The sequence below is a fragment of the Zonotrichia albicollis genome, chromosome 17 (genome assembly GCF_047830755.1).
Source record: "Zonotrichia albicollis isolate bZonAlb1 chromosome 17, bZonAlb1.hap1, whole genome shotgun sequence".
In the NCBI taxonomy this organism is placed as follows: domain Eukaryota; kingdom Metazoa; phylum Chordata; class Aves; order Passeriformes; family Passerellidae; genus Zonotrichia; species Zonotrichia albicollis.
Window position 1 is genome coordinate 6,691,026 of NC_133835.1, and position 17,569 is coordinate 6,708,594.

At 58.3% G+C, this 17,569-nt stretch overlaps 2 protein-coding genes across 4 annotated transcripts; both read right to left on the reverse strand.

Annotated features, from left to right (window-relative positions):
* Window positions 1–1,288: 1,288 nt before the first annotated feature.
* On the reverse strand, window positions 1,289–6,750 carry PIGT (phosphatidylinositol glycan anchor biosynthesis class T). 2 transcript variants are annotated; one of them, XM_074553405.1, is made up of 12 exons: window positions 6,524–6,750; window positions 5,968–6,145; window positions 4,915–5,042; window positions 4,345–4,445; window positions 4,103–4,189; window positions 3,768–3,855; window positions 3,596–3,693; window positions 3,158–3,323; window positions 2,868–3,036; window positions 2,165–2,431; window positions 1,970–2,053; window positions 1,289–1,838 (listed from the first exon to the last, which is right to left on the reverse strand). In XM_074553405.1, the coding sequence occupies exons 1-12, from the start codon at window positions 6,711–6,713 to the stop codon at window positions 1,586–1,588; spliced, it is 1,809 nt and encodes a 602-aa protein (XP_074409506.1). In that variant the 5' UTR covers window positions 6,714–6,750; the 3' UTR covers window positions 1,289–1,585. The 2 variants fall into 2 exon arrangements, with proteins under 2 accessions (XP_074409506.1, XP_005490046.2); XM_005489989.4 differs by having other exon boundaries at window positions 2,165–2,330; window positions 2,868–3,068; window positions 6,524–6,748.
* A 1,703-nt stretch (window positions 6,751–8,453) lies between these two features.
* On the reverse strand, window positions 8,454–15,809 carry DBNDD2 (dysbindin domain containing 2). Of its 2 annotated transcripts, none has more exons than XM_005489992.4 (4): window positions 15,622–15,809; window positions 10,433–10,588; window positions 9,818–9,961; window positions 8,454–9,048 (listed from the first exon to the last, which is right to left on the reverse strand). In XM_005489992.4, the coding sequence occupies exons 1-4, from the start codon at window positions 15,629–15,631 to the stop codon at window positions 8,840–8,842; spliced, it is 519 nt and encodes a 172-aa protein (XP_005490049.1). In that variant the 5' UTR covers window positions 15,632–15,809; the 3' UTR covers window positions 8,454–8,839. The 2 variants fall into 2 exon arrangements, with proteins under 2 accessions (XP_005490049.1, XP_005490048.1); XM_005489991.3 differs by lacking the exon at window positions 15,622–15,809 and adding an exon at window positions 15,095–15,473.
* Window positions 15,810–17,569: the final 1,760 nt, after the last annotated feature.

The following is a 17,569-nucleotide window of genomic DNA, read 5'->3' on the forward strand; positions in this document are numbered from 1 at the left end:
ACTACTGGATGGCAGCTATGATTCCCATGGCACTCAGGGGACTTTCAGGATCCCACCCAACACCAGCAGCGAGCAGGCTTCACCCAGGGACTTGGGCTGCTCCAGCACATGCTGCTGGTTGCATTTTGCAGGACTCACACTGGATCCAACTGATACAATTTGAGGTCTCCAAATCCTTTTGCAAACTGTAATGTGAACCCTCATGCCTAAGACTGCTGTGGGATCTGTGTGCTTGCTTGGGTTTTAGTTGTAGTTCCAGCTTTCTATCTCTATTCCATTTTGCACTTGTAGCCTGGCTGGCAGGGCTGTGAGCTCCCAGCCCTGTGGCACCTTTTTCAGCAGGCAGGAACAGAGAGGGATCATCCAAAACTCGTATTTCAGCAGGCTCTGCAGGCTGCATGGAGCCATCCAGTGGAGTGGATCTGTAAGGAGCTGCAGAGTAAAAAGCATCTCTGGCTTGGGAGGGAAAGGTAATTCCTGGCTAGTGGGAACGGCTTGTTCTGTGCAGAACAGGAGGCCATGGGGTTTTTATGGCTTTTCTGTTCAAGCAGAAGCTTTTAAAGGACCTCTGGCTGTGCTCTGCTTTGGTTCTGGGCAGTATTTCTTCCAGTGATTTCCCTGTCCTTTGTAAGATTGTCTGTTGCAATCACAAAAGCCACATCTGAGATGGAAAGGGTGTAGCCCTGAAAGCAGCAGTGTCAGAGGCCAAGGAGCACCACCACTGACCTCCCACTGCTCTGGGTGAACCACAAGGTGGTAATCTGTGTTTTGAGAAAATAACTGAGGAGCACAGTGGTGCCAGTGCTCCTGCATTCCCAGCCCAGGGCTGGCTGCAGCTCAGCACTTGGGGTCTGCTGAGCCAAGGCCCCCCAAAGCTCCAGGGACACTGCAGGTGCACAGGAGAATCCTGTGCTGTGGTAGAGGGCTGAGCAGGTGGAGGGTTTCAAAATCCCACAAATAGAAGTTGTGAGCAAGAGCAGCTTTTTCCTGTGAAAGAAAATAAACCCTTGCTGTTCGTGAGGGGGCAGACATACCCTGTGCCCAACAATTAATTTGCAAACTGGCTCCAGTGTGGCCAAGTGTGACAGGACACGTGTGAAACAAGGCAATTGTGAAAGGTGAGATGTTAGAGCAGATGAATCCCTGCAGATCAAACCCCCTTGCCTGGCCCTGCCTGCATCAAATCCCAGCTGATCCAGGCAGTGTGCTACAGACTGGGCAGCTCACAGATTTAGAGGGTCAGCTCTGCCCAGGAGCTGAGAAAGCAAAACCAACCAGGAGCAGCACAAATGTACAAAACACTCCAGTTTACTTCCAGCACCATAACCAGCATGTAAGTTACACCTCTCCCAAACAGAAGTCTTTTACTTTTCCCAATCCCACAGCAGTGCAGTTCAGTAGTCAATGGGCTTAGAGCCATTTTCCATCTTAGCAATGGAAGCCATCTCTCGGCTTATTGGATCCCAAAGAGAATTCCTGGCAGCAAAACACAACAAGCTGCTTCCAGCAAGACAAGAGGCAGCAGTGCTCTGCTGTCTGTCTCTCCACAGAGCCCTGCAGGCAGTGCTGGCTGCCCTGGCCCCTCTCAGAGTGGGGGCACCCCCCTGAATTTTCGGATGACGTTGGCCAGCCGCTTGGCCAGCCCGCCCCGGCTGGGCTCCTCCACGTGGAACGTTCTGGTCAGCAGGTTGTAGAAGGAGCCGTAGCACACGGCCACCACGGTGCAGGTGAGGCAGATGACGTTGTAGGGCATGCTGAAGTCTGGGGTTGGCAGGTTCACCAGCAGTGGCTCCGTGTACAGGCGCACAAAATAGCTGGAGCCATCGGAGGAAGGAAACCTGGAGAGTGGGAGAAGGAAAGGCAGGGTCAGCCTGCACAGGACCAGTGTTTGTGCTCACCAGAGAGGATGAGAGCAGCCACAGCCTGCAGGTTGTGGCACAGCCCTGCTCCCCAGCACAAGCACACTCACAGTGAGGTGAAGAGAGGGCTCTGCTCCACATCCATGTCCTTCATTGCAGTGACACTGGGCACCAGGGCACTGAGCACAGATGAACTAAGGGGACAAACAACACACCAGTGTCAGCCCTGGCAGAAAGACATCTCCAGAGATCTGGGCAGTAAGTCCTATGCAAAGCCCAGAAAGGGATGAGGAGAATGTCATTACCCAACATAAAAGCCGTGATTGGGGTCAGGTGGGTACTCTGTCCACTTCAGCAAGGCCCTCTCAAACTGGATTGTGATCTTGGTGACGGAGTTGGCTGGCAGCTGGATCAGCATTTCCAAGAGGTGAGGCCGGCTCCGGTCCTGGGCTGGCTGGTAGTGGATGTAACCTAACCCCAAAGAGATTTCCACATTGGCACCAGGGGAACCTTGTCCCATCTCACATTGCCTGGACATCTCCCATGAGGTGGGTGCTCCTGCTTCCACTGTCCTGAGAGTGGTTTTCTGGGCAAGTGAAGATGCACCCATAGCAAAAAGCATGTGTTAAAACTAAATTTAGCTGGCCTTTAAAGCTACAGACCCATGACGGTCAGGTATTCATATGGAATGGTATAAATGCAAAATAAAACCCAATTATCAGTTTTAAATTGAGCTTCCTGCGCTACAAAAATTAATTCATGTTGGTTTAAACCCTTATTGGATTATCAAACACTATCCATGTGCCTCTTATAAATAAAACAGACTTAATGATTTCATCTGCTGTGAGCACTGAACCTGGGCCTAGGAAAACATCCTGAAATATTTTGTTTCACAATCCAGTTTCCCAGTGATCACTGGGACCTGAGGGAGGGACTAAACCATCTTTGGAATGAGCTGCTCATGCCAAGGGAATTGTGTGGCATGTGCTGCTTGGAGGGTTCACTCACTGGGCTTGTTTTCCTTCCCTTTGGTGATGATGGTGAGGGTGTGCACGTAGAGGCGCAGGTACCAGGGCACAGTCTCCAGCAGGATCACGGGGAAGGCTCGGTAGGGGTGGGTGTTGTAGATGAGGGTGCAGATCTCCCCGGTCTGCAGCCCGTACCCGCCCACGTAACGCTGAGCATGGAGCGTGGGAATGGGCATTTCCGCTGTGGAAGAGCAACGACAGCAGAGGGGTGATTTTCAGCCCTGGAGCCCTGGCCAGTGGTGCAGGTGAAGTGAAGTTCTGCTCACTCACAGCTGTCTTGGGGCCGCTTCCACTTCAGCTGCACATTGAGGCTGCGAGATGTGTTGAAGAGGGAGGGGCTCAGCAGGTCATAGACAGCGTAGGTTCTCCTGTCTCCCTGGACAATAGCTTCATGTACTGATGTTGGAGGGGGGGACACTTCCAGCAGCTCCTTTTCCTGAGGAAAGCAAATGGACCATGAAAGGAAAAAGTGCCCCTTTTGTAGAAACTGGCAGCACAGTGCAAAGTCCCTCCAGGTAGCCCTGAGCTTTGCCACCCAACAGCCAACTCTGTGCTCTCCACTCAGCCCTGCTCAGAGCAAAGAAATCACCTCCCAGTGTTAACCCCTGAGAGGCCAGGCCATGCAGAGGTGGAGGTGAGGATGTTTCAGAGCCACATGAAGTGGCTGAACTGAGGGAGCAGGGGATGCTTCCTGGCCCATGAGCTTACCTTGTTCTTGGGGGAAATGTCAACGTAAACTTTGCTCTGCGATGCCAGAGGACACGTGTCAGTCAGCGTGCGAGAGAACATCTTAAACAGGGACCAGTCTGTGGGAAGCAAGGAAAGCTGGCAGGTCAAGTGCTGCAGGCTGGGAGCACTCCAGCACAGCCACCACGCTTACCTTTCTTTCCTTGGCCACTGGAAAAGAAGTCAAAGACCACAGTGAGGGTCTGTCTGAGCTCCCAGGACATAGCCAGGCAGGAGGCATCCTGGACAAGAGACAAGCAGCTCTGATCACACCTTCTGGAGGGGGAGGACACCAGGATGGAGCTGGACCTCCACCAGGATTACAAGATTTCCATTGGGGTTACCAGAGGAGGAGGATGACAGCTGCGTTAGACACAGTGAACCCATCACAGGGTAGCTGAGCAAACCAGTGTGATACTTTGCAATGTGACAAGGGGGCTTTGGATTTTCTCTTAGGGAGCTCAGGGAGGGAGCTGAGCCAGCACTTACCCTGCAGATGGGGCGGATGTGCACTGCCTGGGAGTGGTAACTGCTGTGGAACAGGCGCTCGGCCTTCAGCAGCACAGCCAGCCCAGCCTGGAGGGAACAGAGGAGAAACTCAGCCCTGCCCTGTCCTCTGCTCCCACCGAGAGAAAGCCCAGAGGGAACCTCCCAGTGCATGCTCCCAGATTGCTGCTGGGAGCCCAGCTCCATCAGGAATGGCCCAATTGGGCAGCAGGACTTGTCTTTACCTTTGAGCCACATGGCAGCAGCTTCTTCCAGGGGGTGAGGTTCTCTGTGCAGACAACTTCCCTGGGCAGGACAGCGTAACGCAGGAGATGGTGATCTGTCCCTGGGCAGGGAGAGGCAGGAGAGCAGGCTGGGATTGCTACAGCCATGAGCACAGCAGCAGTGTTCCACCCCCAGTGTGCCCCACATCCCACCACCCTCACAGCATGCCTGAAATGCCAAGAGCTCCACCAGAACTAGATCCCACTCTGTTCAGAGTGACTGGAAAGAATGGTAAGGATACATCCTAGCAGATCTTCTTTTGTGAGTGCCTTAAATCCTGTGGTCCTCACTGTTTCATAAAACATTTTTCATAGAGTCAAGTAAGGGCCGGGGAGCACCTGCCATGTATTACTTGTGGGTCTCCTCTGTTTAAATCCAAGCCTTGTTTGTAGGGAGAGGAAATCCTTTCTAGGAGAGGTTAATGGATGCTGTTGTACACACCCAGACTCAGAGTCATTACAGGACCTGCACTTGGAATGCTGGCAGTGGCACAGGGCAGAACTAAAGTGAGAGAGCAGAGCCAGGCTCACCATTGGCTAATCCCAGGGGTTTGAAGGATGCTGTTGGAATCACTGTGTTGGTCGAGTCAATGAAGTTGAGAGAAGCACAGAATATTCCCGAAAGGATGTTACTCAGTTCTTTCCAGGCTTTGTCAACACTGCATGAGAACAGACACCAGAGATTATTCAGCAGCTCAAATCCTTGAAACAACAAGTGTTAAGTTAGTAACATTCAGTAAATACAGCAGGGTGACCACACTGGGTTACCAAAGCTGCATGGAGAGTGCAGAGACACTGCTGGGCTGGCATTCTCCAGCTCTCCTGGTATTTTATTCTGACACATCAGATCTGAGGGACACACAGCAGGGCCTCACAGGCATCACACAGCCAAGGGACATGGTGGTGGGCACAGCTGGTATGTGGGGAAAGAGGCCAGGGGAGCAGGGAGCACAGAGGAGGTGATATGTGTGAATGGGGAAGGGGCTGTGAGGCCCAAAGCAATGCCTTGGTGCAGCTCCAAAGGCTGACCCGACCAGCAGACAAGGGATGGGAGGAGAGAGCTCAGTGAGTCCCCACAGGGCTGCTGCAGCTTGAACAGGGCTGGTGTGCTCAGGGAGATGGTGACAGGTACTGGATGGGAGTCAAAGGAAGTGAGTCATGGATGAGAGGCCAAGATACAGCCCCACTGTATTAGCGCAGGAGGGGTCCTGCAATCCACCCTGAACCCTCATCCCCCATGCTGTTTTCCCCCAATGACACACACACCCACTGCTTGGTTAGATCAGTGTTATTTCTCTCTGTGCCATCGTTAAGTGCTTGTCATCACAGAGCCCACAGGGGAATTACTCGGGCCTTTAATGAACAAGGATTTGCCCTCAGCACCACATCCTGTCCCCATACAGATGGGGTATGTTCTGCTGGTGTTTTAGAGCTACTCCTGGGCTCTTCTTTCCAGCAGACATTTTTCAACCCAGGAGGCGTGTTCACACACCGTGGCTGCCTCAGGTGGGACAAACAACAGCTCCTGGGAGCAGTGGCCACAGAGGGGACCCAGAGTGACAGATCCATGGCTGGGGTACCTACTCGGTGACCGTGGGCTGGAACCAGACCCAGAGCTCAGCGCCAGCGGGTGCCTGGAGGGGCGGCTGCCCCCAGTAGCGGGTGCGCCAGAAGCCCTGGGTGAGCGCGAGGTGCAGCTCCCGCACGCCCAGCGCTGCCACCAGCCGCCCCAGTGCCTTCGGGAAGAGCCTGTAGTGAGAGACTGCGGGCAGCGTCAGTCCCTGCCCCTCGCATCCCCGATCCCTTCCCGACATCACACAAGGGCCTGCCCCAACGCGACATCACTGGCACTGCCTCTGCTTGTGCCACCACACTCAGTCCGATGGCGTCACGGCCCCGAGCCCCTCCGTGTGATGTCACCGCTCCGTCCCCACAGCCTCGCTCTGCCCCGTCCCTGCTCACCTCCCCCCGCCTCTGACGTCACTCCCGACAGTGACGTCATCGCTCGATACAAACCATCACGTCGCGCGGTCCCTCCGCAATAGCCCCGCTCCTGCGCACCGCCCCAACCAATAACAGCGCGGTCCGCCCCCGCGCCAGCCAATAGCGGTGCGGTCCGCCCCGGCCGGGCCCGCCCTACCTGCGCCCCGCTGCAGGTCCGCGTCCCAGCGCGTGCGGAACTGGAAGGTGGCGGCCACATCGCCGGTGGGCAGCGGGCTCAGCAGCAGCTCCTCCCGCAGCGCGTCCCGCCTCTCCCGGCCCGCGTCCGCCCGTCCGGGCCCGGGCCCTGCCGCCGTCAGCAGCAGCAGCAGCAGCACCGCCGCCGCCATCCCACCGCCCGCCCCGCCCCACGCCGCTTCCGCTTCCGCCGCGCCGGCAATGGCGGCGCTTCCGGGGGTGCTATGGAGACGCTGTGAGCGCCGGGCTGTCCCGGCCTGGCACCGGAGCCCCGGCGGGGAGAAGTGCCAGCCCGGCTGTGCCTGCGCCTGCCCCAGCCCCGGAGCGAGCGCCAGCGCTCTCACAGAACGGCAGAAAGGACCCCAGGGGTGATCGCGGTTATCTCTGGTGCTGTGAGGGGGGATCGAGCGGCTCTCCGAGCGCTCCCTCCGCCACTCTGAAATCGGGGCTGAGGGGAGGCCCTGGCGCCGTCCCAGCTTGGGTGGTTCCCCCGAGGTGCCCCAGGACGCTGCGAGGGCTGTCGCTGTCCCCAGGTGATTTCCACTGCTCAGCCGTTCCCGCGGCTCTCCCTCGCTCCTCGGCTCCTTCCCGCAGGGGAGCGCCCACCTCCGGGTGCGGAGCCGTCCGGGAGCGCCCGGCTCCCACACCCGCCTGCCGGGGAAGGGAACGGCAGCCACAGCAGGACAGCGCCGGCGGTGACGGTCCGATGGAGCTCACAGCATCTCCGTTCTCCCCGAGATGATTTGAGTGTGTGATGATTTGTTCCAGTAGGAAATAAGCATGAAAATTACAGCAACGTGTGGTTGCAACTTACCAGCTGTTGGTTACCCACTTACTTGCCCAGATTTTAGGTCCTCATGCAAGTTAACTTGGAACTGACAATGTGATTCAGTATTTGTGAAGAATAAGGATTTACTTTATATCTCTTTTCCCCCTTATTGCTAATTAATGGCAACACATAAAACCAGAAAGTCAGTATTCCCAGAAAAAAAATATAGGTAATATTTACATAATATTGTTGGTTTTGTTGTTTTTAGTTTTTTTTTTACACTGGGCAACTCCTTGCAAGAAGATACTGGTAGGTAATAAAGGTTTCGAATTTTGGAAGTGATCAGCCAAATTAAAGGTAAAAACATCCATCCAGAGCTAAGTACCCTATACGTAGGTAGAGAAGTCCCTGTGCTACAGCCTGAACAGTCATGAAGCCTGCCTCTTTTTTCTTGATCAATTCCCCAGCTTAAGGCAGCACATGCCACACATTTCTGCTGCACTCGGCTATGGGGCACTCCAGCTGGTTCCACAATGTGCTGGTTGACACAGGAACAGTGCAGTAATGTCTCAACACCCCTGGGGAGCAGCCAGGATGAGGAGAGCATTCCCTGGCTTCTGTTGCTTATCTGCCAGGCTCCTTTCCCCATGGTGACAACGACTGTGCTGATGCAGGGGCAGGGACAGCACTTTCCTGGCCTGCAGCCACTGATGGTGGCAAGAGGCCTGTGGCCAGCTTTGTGCCCAGCTTTGCACCAAGTGGGCTGTACAGTGGCCTCATGTTGGTGGTGTTTCCTCCATCCTGTGGAGCAGCACAGGGGGAGCAGCTGCTGCTGTTCTCTGCTCAGCCCACCTGTGCTCATGGGTGGTGGCACTCAGGCCAGCTGTGTCTGTGCTGGCTCTCCCTGCAGAGCCTGAGTTGGTCCCCATGGTGCCCTGCAGCCCTTCCCTGCCAAGGCCTGTGCTGTCTGTCCCTGCCCTGGGCACGGGAGCCAGCCCTGGGCTGTGCAACAGGAGATTTCATTTGTTCATGCATAGCACAGTGAGCACACTGGCTCTGCACTGCTCTCCCTCCTGCAATCCCCTCCGAGCCCTCAGCCCCCAATGACACACACAGCCACTGCTTGGTTAGATCAGTGTTATTTCTCTCTGTGCCATCGTTAAGTGCTTGTCTGGACAGACCCTTTGTCAGTAGGGCAGGGGGAAGGGGATCCCAAGGGATGGCTTTCTGGAGGTGGTGGGGCTGTGGGAGGCTGAGCATGTTGGAGGTGGGGGACTGAAGCAGGGAGTGTTAGCAGCAAAGCCTGAAGAGTTAATTTTGGGAGCTTACAGTACCCCTTTCCTTCTCCTTTAGCTGCCAGGAGAACACATGGAGGGAGAGGAGGGGAAAACCCTCTCTCCCCTGTGGCAGGGCAGCAGTCCAGGATGGGGTTCACTGAGCACCAGCAGCTTTTCCTTCTGGGCTGGCCAGTCCGTAGGGAGGAGGCTGGGAGCAGGGCAGAGCTGCCTGCTAGCTCCTCACCACCTGCTCTTTGGGACTGTCCTCCTGCAGCTCCTCCTCATCCGACTGCACCACGGGGGTCTCGGCCCCCTCCTCGCTGGTGTCCAGGCTGTTCAGGTCCGTGGAGGCAGAGGAGGTGGAGGAAATGCGAGATTTGCTCTCAGCTGCGTTGGGCACTTGCAGGGTGATCTCCTCTGGGCACTGGCTGGCATCTGCCCCTGGAGAGGAGAGCAGTATGAGAATGAAAAAGGCTCTTGGAGGTTTATTGCTGCCTAAGCTTCATGGATGGCCCCTGCAATTCTCCCTCCTCAGTGGGCTGTGTGTTCCTGACCACTCCCCACGTGGCTGCTGCAGCCATTCTCTACCTCACACCCCCGGCTTGGCTCAGGGCACTTGCTGCACATTCCTTCCCCGTTTTTGGCAGTGGAGCCTCTTCCATCTTGCCTGAAGCACGGCTCAGAGCCACGCTGTGTGAGGCTGTTGGCTGCAGCAGTTGTGAGGAGACCTGTGGTTTGACCTCACTACAGTGTGTGAGTGGGGAGGAATGTGCTGGCAGCCCTTGCTTTCCCTGCAGACCCCAGCCCAGCTCCCTGGGGTGGGGCTGGGAGGTGGGGAGGTTCTGCAGCCTCCCTGCTCAGCACAAAGGGTTCTGCAGCATGGAGGGGACCTTGGGAGTTGTGACAAGGCACTAGCTGCTCCACAGAGTCATCAGGACAAGGGAATTTGAATCCCACACTCTGGAAGGTGCCTGGGCTCTTCTCTCTTCTGCAGTACAAGGAATTTATAGGGGTCTGGATGTCTGGGCTGAGGAGGTGGATACTGATGTGAAACCCAGTATGAGGTCCCTCCAACTTCACAAACCCAGCACCAATATCTGCCTTTGGGTGGGTGTGGATCTGCCCCAGGGGCTGAGAATGAGTCAGTGTGGGCACTGGGGGCAGGAAGGGCTTCCAGCCTGGCCCACAAAGGGCTTGGGACTGCACATACCTGGCAGAGACCCAGCAATGCTGCTCTCCTCTGTCCCACAGCCCAGAAACACATCCACAGTGTCCTGGTCTGACAGGTCCAGCACATCCATCTGCTCCAGCATGTCCACGTTCACCTCCATGGAGGAAATGCTGCCTAAGGGGGCTGCAGAGACAGAGATCAGTGAAAAGGTGAGTGCCAGGCAAAGGGCACCATCAGTTCTGGGCAGGCAGGACCCTAAGATGGGAGACCAGCCTTGCCACAAGGAACTGAATTCTACTTGCTGGTAAGAGATGCCAGGAAAATCATGTTTCCTTAAAACATCCCTCTGGAAGCCCCTGCTGTGTCACTGCAGTCCTTGTCCCTGCTCCAAAATGCAGCCTGCCCAGAGCCAGACCCTACAGGGCACAGCCTGGGTACCCATGTGCCTTCAGTGGAGGGGTGTGAGTGACCCACAGCACAACCACACACAGCCACTGTGGCCCCACCTTGGTTCAGGACATGTGTGTCCTGTTTAGGCTGGGGATGTCCCAGCAATCTCCAAGCCCTGTGTCACTGTCCCCTGTGGCACTGTCCCCTGTGGCACTGTCCCCTGTGTCACACTCCCAGCCCCCTGCTGGTGCCCACAGCACGTACGTCTCCGATGCTCAATCTGCAGGTGGGACATGGGGAAGAAGAAATCCACATCGTGCTGGAAAACCTCCTCAAAGAACTTCTGCCTGTCCCGCAGCTTCAGCTGCTGCTGCTGCATCTGCTCTGCGTCCAGGTTCCGCTGGGCCTGCTCCATCTCAGCTGGGGAGAGAAGGCGAGGAGAGCTGGAGCAGGCAGGGCTGTCTGAGCCCTCCTGCCTGTCCCAGCTCACACTGCATGGCTGGTGGTTCCCTTCTGCTCTGCTTTACCAGCACACATTGATTTAGTCACCGTGGATGGATGTGACACACCAGAGCAGCAGCATCACCAGCACCTGTTGTGCTGGAGCCTCAGATCCCTCCCTGAGGTGCAGGGGAGCTCATGTGCTGTGCTCACAGCTGCTGAAGGGAATTCTCAAGGGGGAAGGGGAGCCGCGGTTTGCACACTTTCAAGTTTCAGTTTCCCTGCTACCAAACGAAGGGCTGTCTGTGAGTGCTAACCAGCAGGGGAACTCCCAGGGTCAAGAGCTGGCCTTAGTGCTCCAGGCTTTCTGGCTGAAGGATGTATAAGGAATGAAAGGATCTGGCAGCCGTGTCACCCCTGCCCGTGCACAGCCCTGCCTGTCACACCCCCGCCAGCACCGTCACTGTAAATGCAGCTGCACCCACGCTCCAGGCTCACATCCCGCTCACAGCCAGCTTGGCTTCTGCCTGCACAAACATTTTCATTCCTGTAATTCCTCCAGCAGTTCACTGCCGGTGCTTGTGTCCCCAGCTCACGGGAGGGAGTGATGGGAGCCCTTGGGCTGTTGTTGAAGGAGATTGTCGTTGCATTCCCTGTCTTGGTAACTTCCTTTTGGGCTGGGTACCCAAAATAGCAAGTGGCACAGAGAGACTGTGGCTGGTGGCCCCAGCTGTTCCCAGGCTGGTGTTTGACCTCAGCCATTCCACATTTCCTTTTTGCTGCACTTGGCCCAACCGGCACAAGGAAAATGTGATTATTGGAGCAGGCAGTGTAATAACCAAGGAAACCAAACAAACATCCTGCGCTCTGCCTGAGCACAACCCAAACCCTCTGCTCCTCCAGGCTGGGGAGGAGGGAACAGAGGGAGCAGCATCCCCACCCAGTCTGGCAGAAACAGGGGCAAGGACAGCAGGGAGCTGGGTTACAGCAGCATGGAGCAGCACAGGAGCCATGCAGGAGAGAGGTGCTGAGCCTGGTGAGATGCCATGGAGATCAATGTCACATCTTCCTGAGAGCTCCTCCAGGGCTTCTCTGCATCCTGTTTCTGGGGCATCCTTCAGTGAAACCCATCATCTGTGGGTGCTGCCCCGAGGGCTGGGCTGTGCTGGCAGCACCACGTGGGGATGCACCGTGACTCAGGGCGACTCACCACACACTCTGGAAGAGGCTCTGGTCCTCTTCTGGCTGCTCAGCCTCTTCCTGCAATGCCTGGGGCAGCAGTCCAGGCTCCCTGAAGGGCTCTTTGCCTTGGTATGTCTGACCAAAGCCCTGGTGCCAAGGCTGAGTGCAGGGCCCAGGATGGTGGTGCCAGGGAAAGCCGCCTCACCAGGTGGCTGCAGCCTGGTGCTGCTGGGGTACACAAACACCTCCAGCCTCCCTGTGCTATCTGCAGAACAGAATGAAACCAGGGACAAGGAGGGGGTGATCAAGGCACTGATTATGGAGCTGTCTCCCTTCAGCAGCTGGCTGTCCCAGGCAGAGCTGTGCTCCCCAGCCCAGCTGTGCTGAATCCATGGCACACTGCCGCAGTTCACCACACCGAGGGGAGCCCATCTCCGGCTGTACAGAGGCTGTGCTGGCTCCAGGATCCAGGGTGACAGACCAGCTCTCCATGGGACATCTTCCAAAGAGACCTCAGTGTGGAGCTAAGGACCAGTGTCCAAATCCTTCTGCAGCGCAAACACAAAATAAAGCAGAAAGCTCTTGTGTGCTGTCCTGAGTGCCATGAATGCGGCTGCTCCGGGCTGTAAATGCTCTCCCTGCACGTGACCGATACTCGCACTAAGTGTGCTTTGGGAGAGTGATGACGGCGGCTGGTGGCAGCATTCCTGTGGGCGCCGGGGTTTCTCTTGAGGGAGAAATTAGCAGGACCTGTTTATGAACTTGTTTTCGAGCTCTGCTCGGGGAGTTGGGCACGAGCACTGAGCTCCCATTATGTAAGGAAGGCCGGCAGCGGGAGGCAGCAGCTGGGGTTGCGCTCGGCCCTGCCTGACCCGTGACCGCGGTGGGAGCCGGGGATGGAGCCTGCCCCCCTCGCACGGCGCTTCCGAGCGCAGGGGGAGCGCACAGCCCCGCCAGGGCGGCCGCCCCTCGGCAGCCCCGGCCGGGAATAAAGGAGCGCGGCGTTCCCTGCCGCGGCCGTGCCCATGTGACGGCCGGTCACACTCGGTGGCTGTCAGCCGCCGGGATTGTCTCATCCCGCTGGCATGTTCCCACCGCGGGACACGTTAGCGCACACAATGCGGCCCCTGTGCACCGTGGGGGATCTGTCGGTACCTGCTGGTGGCCTGGCTTTTATTACCATTGTCATGGTTATTGCTGGAGCCCGCTCAGGCGAGGGGCTGGGGGCTGATCAGCATTCCGAGCCAGGCTCTGCCCCGCTGGCCGAGCCTCCCAGCGCGGCTGCGGCGGCTCCGAGCGCCCCGCTGCCCTCAGATCCTTCCGGCTCTCACGGCTCATTCAGCGCCGCTCGGACAGCAACCGGGGCCAAACACTGCTGCGGAGTTTGGGCAGGATTCCCCGCGGGGATTTCCTCTCACCTGCTGCTAGGCAGATGGCCGCAGGGTGGGCTGTGGGCCAGGAGGATGGCCCCGGTGGTCCCTCTGCCCTGCCAGAGCGCACCAAAGAGCCACCACCGCTCGCCTTGTGTGGGCTTGCGGCCACGCTGTGGTGGGGAAAGGCGTGGGAGGGCTGGGAGGCAAAGCTCTGTCAGCTCTCCCATCCACACCTTCGCCAGAACAGGCTTGGGAGAGGAGCAACTTCTGGATGCACTTTGGATAGGGCAGGGGCCAGACAGGGCTGGAGAAGGCTGGGAGCGCCAGCTCAAGGTGTACTCCGACCCAGCTGCCTTTCTGCTGGGAGGGAATGCACTTTTCATCCCTCATGGCCATCGGGATCCTGGCACAGCCGCTCTGTGCCGGTAAATGGGAGGGGTGTGTTTGGGTTGGGAGAAGGATTGTTAGTGAAGGCACAAGGCCAAGAGAGGATGGGAATGGCCTTTTCTTGAGGCCACGGCTCTGCAATATCTTGCAGTGGTTTCGAGGGATTTAAAGAAGGTCCTGAAAAATCTGAAAAATAATATGGGCTGTGGAAAGGAGCAGCAGGTGCTGGCAAAGTGAGCAGAGTTTAAGTGGGAGGTTACTCCAAGCATGGACAGTTCTCTGGTGAATGAAAGGGCTGGAGTAAGAGCCTTCCTGGAGCCCAAACCTCCGATTCTGCTCCTTCAGAGAAGTTCAGGATACCCCAGATTGCCTAAATGCACCTTCCACACCCCCAGGTTTGCAAGGAGATGGGTGGGGGGCAGTGCAGCTCCTCAGCTGCCTCAGCATCTTCTGGGAGGCTGTGCAGAGATGGCAAACCTTTCCCTGCCCCCCTGCCCCAGCACAAACCCTGCAGAACAAGGATAACTCCCAAGGGCTTTCAGCTCCTTCAGCCTTGGGAGAAGCGGCTGGCAAGGAGAGCTGGGAATGCCCAGAGAATCACGCAGGGTCAGGCCACGCAGAGATGGGATGCTCAGACTCCAGCTGCCTGAGTGTTAATGCCCTGCACAGTTCTCCATCGGCACGTCTGACCTCGTGTTGCAGCACAGCAAAAAATAACCGTGGTCCTGATGAGAGGAAATGCACCGGGCGAGTGCGAGGGAGGCAGTGGTTTTGGCAGGGCTGCTCGCTGGGAAAAGCAGGGAGGGGAGGGAATGGAGAAATGGAGAGAGAGGACACGGCACCTCGTAACCCCTGTGTGTGCCGTGGTTTCATCGCCTGCACTCCTCCGAGCGATCTCCAAATCCCCTGCGTCTCAGCACTAAAAATATCCTTCCCTGCCGCCCGGAGCTCTTCGCCGGCGGAGGCTGTGTCATAAGACCCTGCTATTTGCGGGGCCCTGCTTCCTTTCACGCGAGGAGAAGCATGAGAACGGAGCAGCGCGGTGCCCGGGGCACGGCAGGCACAACCCGGGCACGGTGCCTGGCAGGCTGCTCCTCCACAAGCCCGGCTCCCCCGGCTGCCGCTCGCCACGGAGTTTGCTGTGCCCAGCATCCTCAGCCCTGCGGGCACGGGGGGATCCGCTCCTTCCGGCAGCCACGCCGCTCTGAGAGCTGCCGATCCCTTCCAGAACAAGCCCGCGACCCAACAGGTTCCCGAGCTCTGCCGCTTCCCAAGCAGGTGTCCCTCCAATCCCCTGCTGCCCCAGCATCCCCGTCCCGGGCACGGAGCTCCAGGCAGCCCCGAAAGCAGCGGGGCCGGCAGCAGGTTGGTGCAGGAGGAGCTCGGGGTTTGGAGGCTCAGGGGGCAGGTGGGGCACAGGGCTTGGCCAGGGGCATCAGGTGGGCGCTGCGGAGAGGATGGAGGGGATGTGGCACCCCAGCCCTGCCCGCCCGCCCGGTGCCTGCTGCCATCCCGCCGAGCCCACCCCGCGGCCGGCACTTACCGGGCAGCCGCCGGCTGCGGCTCTGCGCCCCGGGCCCCGACATGCGGCTGCTGCCAGCGGAGCGGGCCGGGCCGGGCCGGGCGGGGGGACGGGGATCAGTGCGGGCCCCCCGCCGCCGCCGCCGCTCTCCCAAGGCGCGCTGCGGGGCGGCGCTCGGCGCGGCACGGGGCGGAACCGGCGCGCCCATTGCCGCCGCACCGCGGCCGCGCCTCCCGCCCGCCCGCCGGGTCCCGCTCCGCCGCTGCCGGGGATGGGCTTTGCCGTGCACACGGAGAATGAGAAGGTCCCCGGTACCCATGGAGGGCAGGGTCCCCGTGCGCCGTACCCGCGTCTCTGCTTTGCGGGACCCACGGGGTGTCCCCATGCAGGGTCCCCGGCCCTGTAGAGGGTCCCTCCCCACCACAGCCGTCCCAGCGCGGTGCTGGGTTGCAGGTGCCTGCCCCGGCAGGAGCTGTGCCCCCTGGCGGGAGGTGGGCAGGGGGAGAGGGGGGAGGCAGGAGCTGTGCCTGGGCAGGGAGAACAGTTACCATTCATCATGCTCGCTTTTTCTTTGCTTATCTTCTCAAAATGCCCAGCTCACGCATTCCCGCGCAGAGAGGACAGCATCATGTGTTGATGGGCCCTCCCCATGTCACTCCTGGCCTTGTGAGACCCTTATCCCCGGCAGACCCCACTCGGGGCTGCTTTCTCCCACGTTCGGCCCTGCACATCAGGGCCGCTCCTTGGCAGGGCCGAGGGCTTGGCCGCCGCCTCCTTCCTGTGTCTCAGCAGGGTGAGTCAGTGCCGCGCCGTGCCCAGCGCCAGCTCTGCCCGGAGCCCGGTCAGTGCCAAGCTGGAGCGGGGGACATCCACTGTGCCCTTTGCTGGGGCTGGAAGGGAGTTTCCAGTGTCTGTGGCGCGTCCCGCCTGTCCCGTTCTCAGTGTGTTCCTCTCGCTGTCTGCATAACAAAAGATAACTATTGTTTGTGTCCCAGCTCTGTTTTGGCTACTGTTGCTTTGCTGTCCCCCCTATTTCTCCTGGGACCTCCTGCTGCCGAAAACCGGCTTTGTGTGGGTACCCGGAGCCGGCACCCCGGGGCTGGCTTCAGCTTTCACGGTGGTTTTGAATTTTGTCCCCATAAATGTTTATCCCTGTCCATAACATTCCCAGTCCTTTCTGCCTGATGTTTGCACATAGTTTGGGGTGCCAGCGCTGCGGTTTGGGGGGACCGGGGTGGTGTAGCACGAATGGGGGATTGTGGTCTCTGAGCAGCGGCATGACCAGATCTCTGCCGAGTACCTGCCTTGTTCACAGCTCTGTGTGGCCCCGGGCAGCATCGCCGTGTGGGCACCGTCCCTGCTGCCCCCTGGCCGGCCCTGCCAGCGGAGGGGCGAGGAGGCAGCGCCGGGATTAGCTCAGGTCTCTGCTATGTGACACGTCTGTGTCTTTTGGCAGCAGGCGCTGCTGCGAGGCGTGGAGCTGTTTGTGCACTCCCGAGTTTCCGGAGCACCCCGAGGTCCCCGGAGCTCGCTGCATCCCCAGTTCCCGCTGCGGGGACGGCGCATGTGGGTGCTGCCCGTGCAGAGTGACACGTCCCCAGATCCCTGGCTGTCGTGGCCCCTCCATCCTCCCTTGCCGGGAGGGCATTGGAGAAGCACTGATATCATCGGCACCGAGCCTGACTCATCCTGGCTCTTCAGCACAAGCCGTGCCGCTCAGCGGGGCACACATTTTATTCCCATTAAACCATTGCAGGCAAGCCAGCTCTACATAATGATTTTTTTTTTACTCGTAGCAAAGCGTGCCTGCCCCGGGCCAAAAGGTGAGAGGGGACAGAAGTGACGCTGGAGTCAGCGGAGAGTCTCCACTTTTGGTACGGAGCCCTAGGAATGATTCTTGCCAGAAACCTGCAGGGTCTGTCTCGGCTGCCGCAGCATCCCTGCCTGCCTGGTGCCTCCAGAGCGGGCTCTCAGCGCTGCCTTGTGCCAACAGCCCCTTCCCCAAATGCCCCGGTCACCATCCCAGGTGGCAATGTCACCTCTCCTCCCCAGCTCCTGCCAAAAGACCCCAGGGGGGGCAGCATCAAAGTGCCCCTGTCATTGTGAGAAAAATGTAAGGTGACTTGTTCCTCCTGCCCTTCCTGCTCAGGTTTTTCCCGTTTATTAGAGGTTTGGGGGGTGAGTCAGGAGCTGCGGGGTGAGGATGGAGCTGGGGAGGAATCGGCAGCTAAGGAAAGGCAAACCAGTTCCAGGCACAGGTGAATCACTTGCTGGTGAAAATACATCTTATTCTCTGGGAAGCATGCGTGGATGGGGTTGGGAGTGAGCTGCAGCTTGACTCCATCAGAAAACTGTGGAGTCAAGAAAAAAAACAAGGCAAGGCAAGGCTGCTTTTCCAGTAAATGAGGCGATACACTGCAAGGGAGCAGCCTGCAGCCGGCAAAGCTCCAGCAACCCGTGGTCCTGTGGCTCCCTTAAAAGGGGCGATTTTAGCCT

Coding starts and splice junctions, on each gene's coding strand:
- PIGT (XM_074553405.1), bottom strand. CDS start 6,713: ATGGCGGCGGCGGTGCTGCTGCTGCTGCTGCTGACGGCGGCAGGGCCC. Junction 4,190..4,344: donor TGCTGCCATGTGGCTCAAAG/GTAAAGACAAGT, acceptor TGTTCCCTCCAG/GCTGGGCTGGCTGTGCTGCT. Junction 2,432..2,867: donor AGGGAAGGAAAACAAGCCCA/GTGAGTGAACCC, acceptor AACCACTCTCAG/GACAGTGGAAGCAGGAGCAC.
- DBNDD2 (XM_005489991.3), bottom strand. CDS start 15,458: ATGGGGACACCCCGTGGGTCCCGCAAAGCAGAGACGCGGGTACGGCGC. Junction 10,589..15,094: donor CCGCAGCCGGCGGCTGCCCG/GTAAGTGCCGGC, acceptor TTCTCTCCCCAG/CTGAGATGGAGCAGGCCCAG. Junction 9,962..10,432: donor GCAGATTGAGCATCGGAGAC/GTACGTGCTGTG, acceptor CTGTCTCTGCAG/CCCCCTTAGGCAGCATTTCC.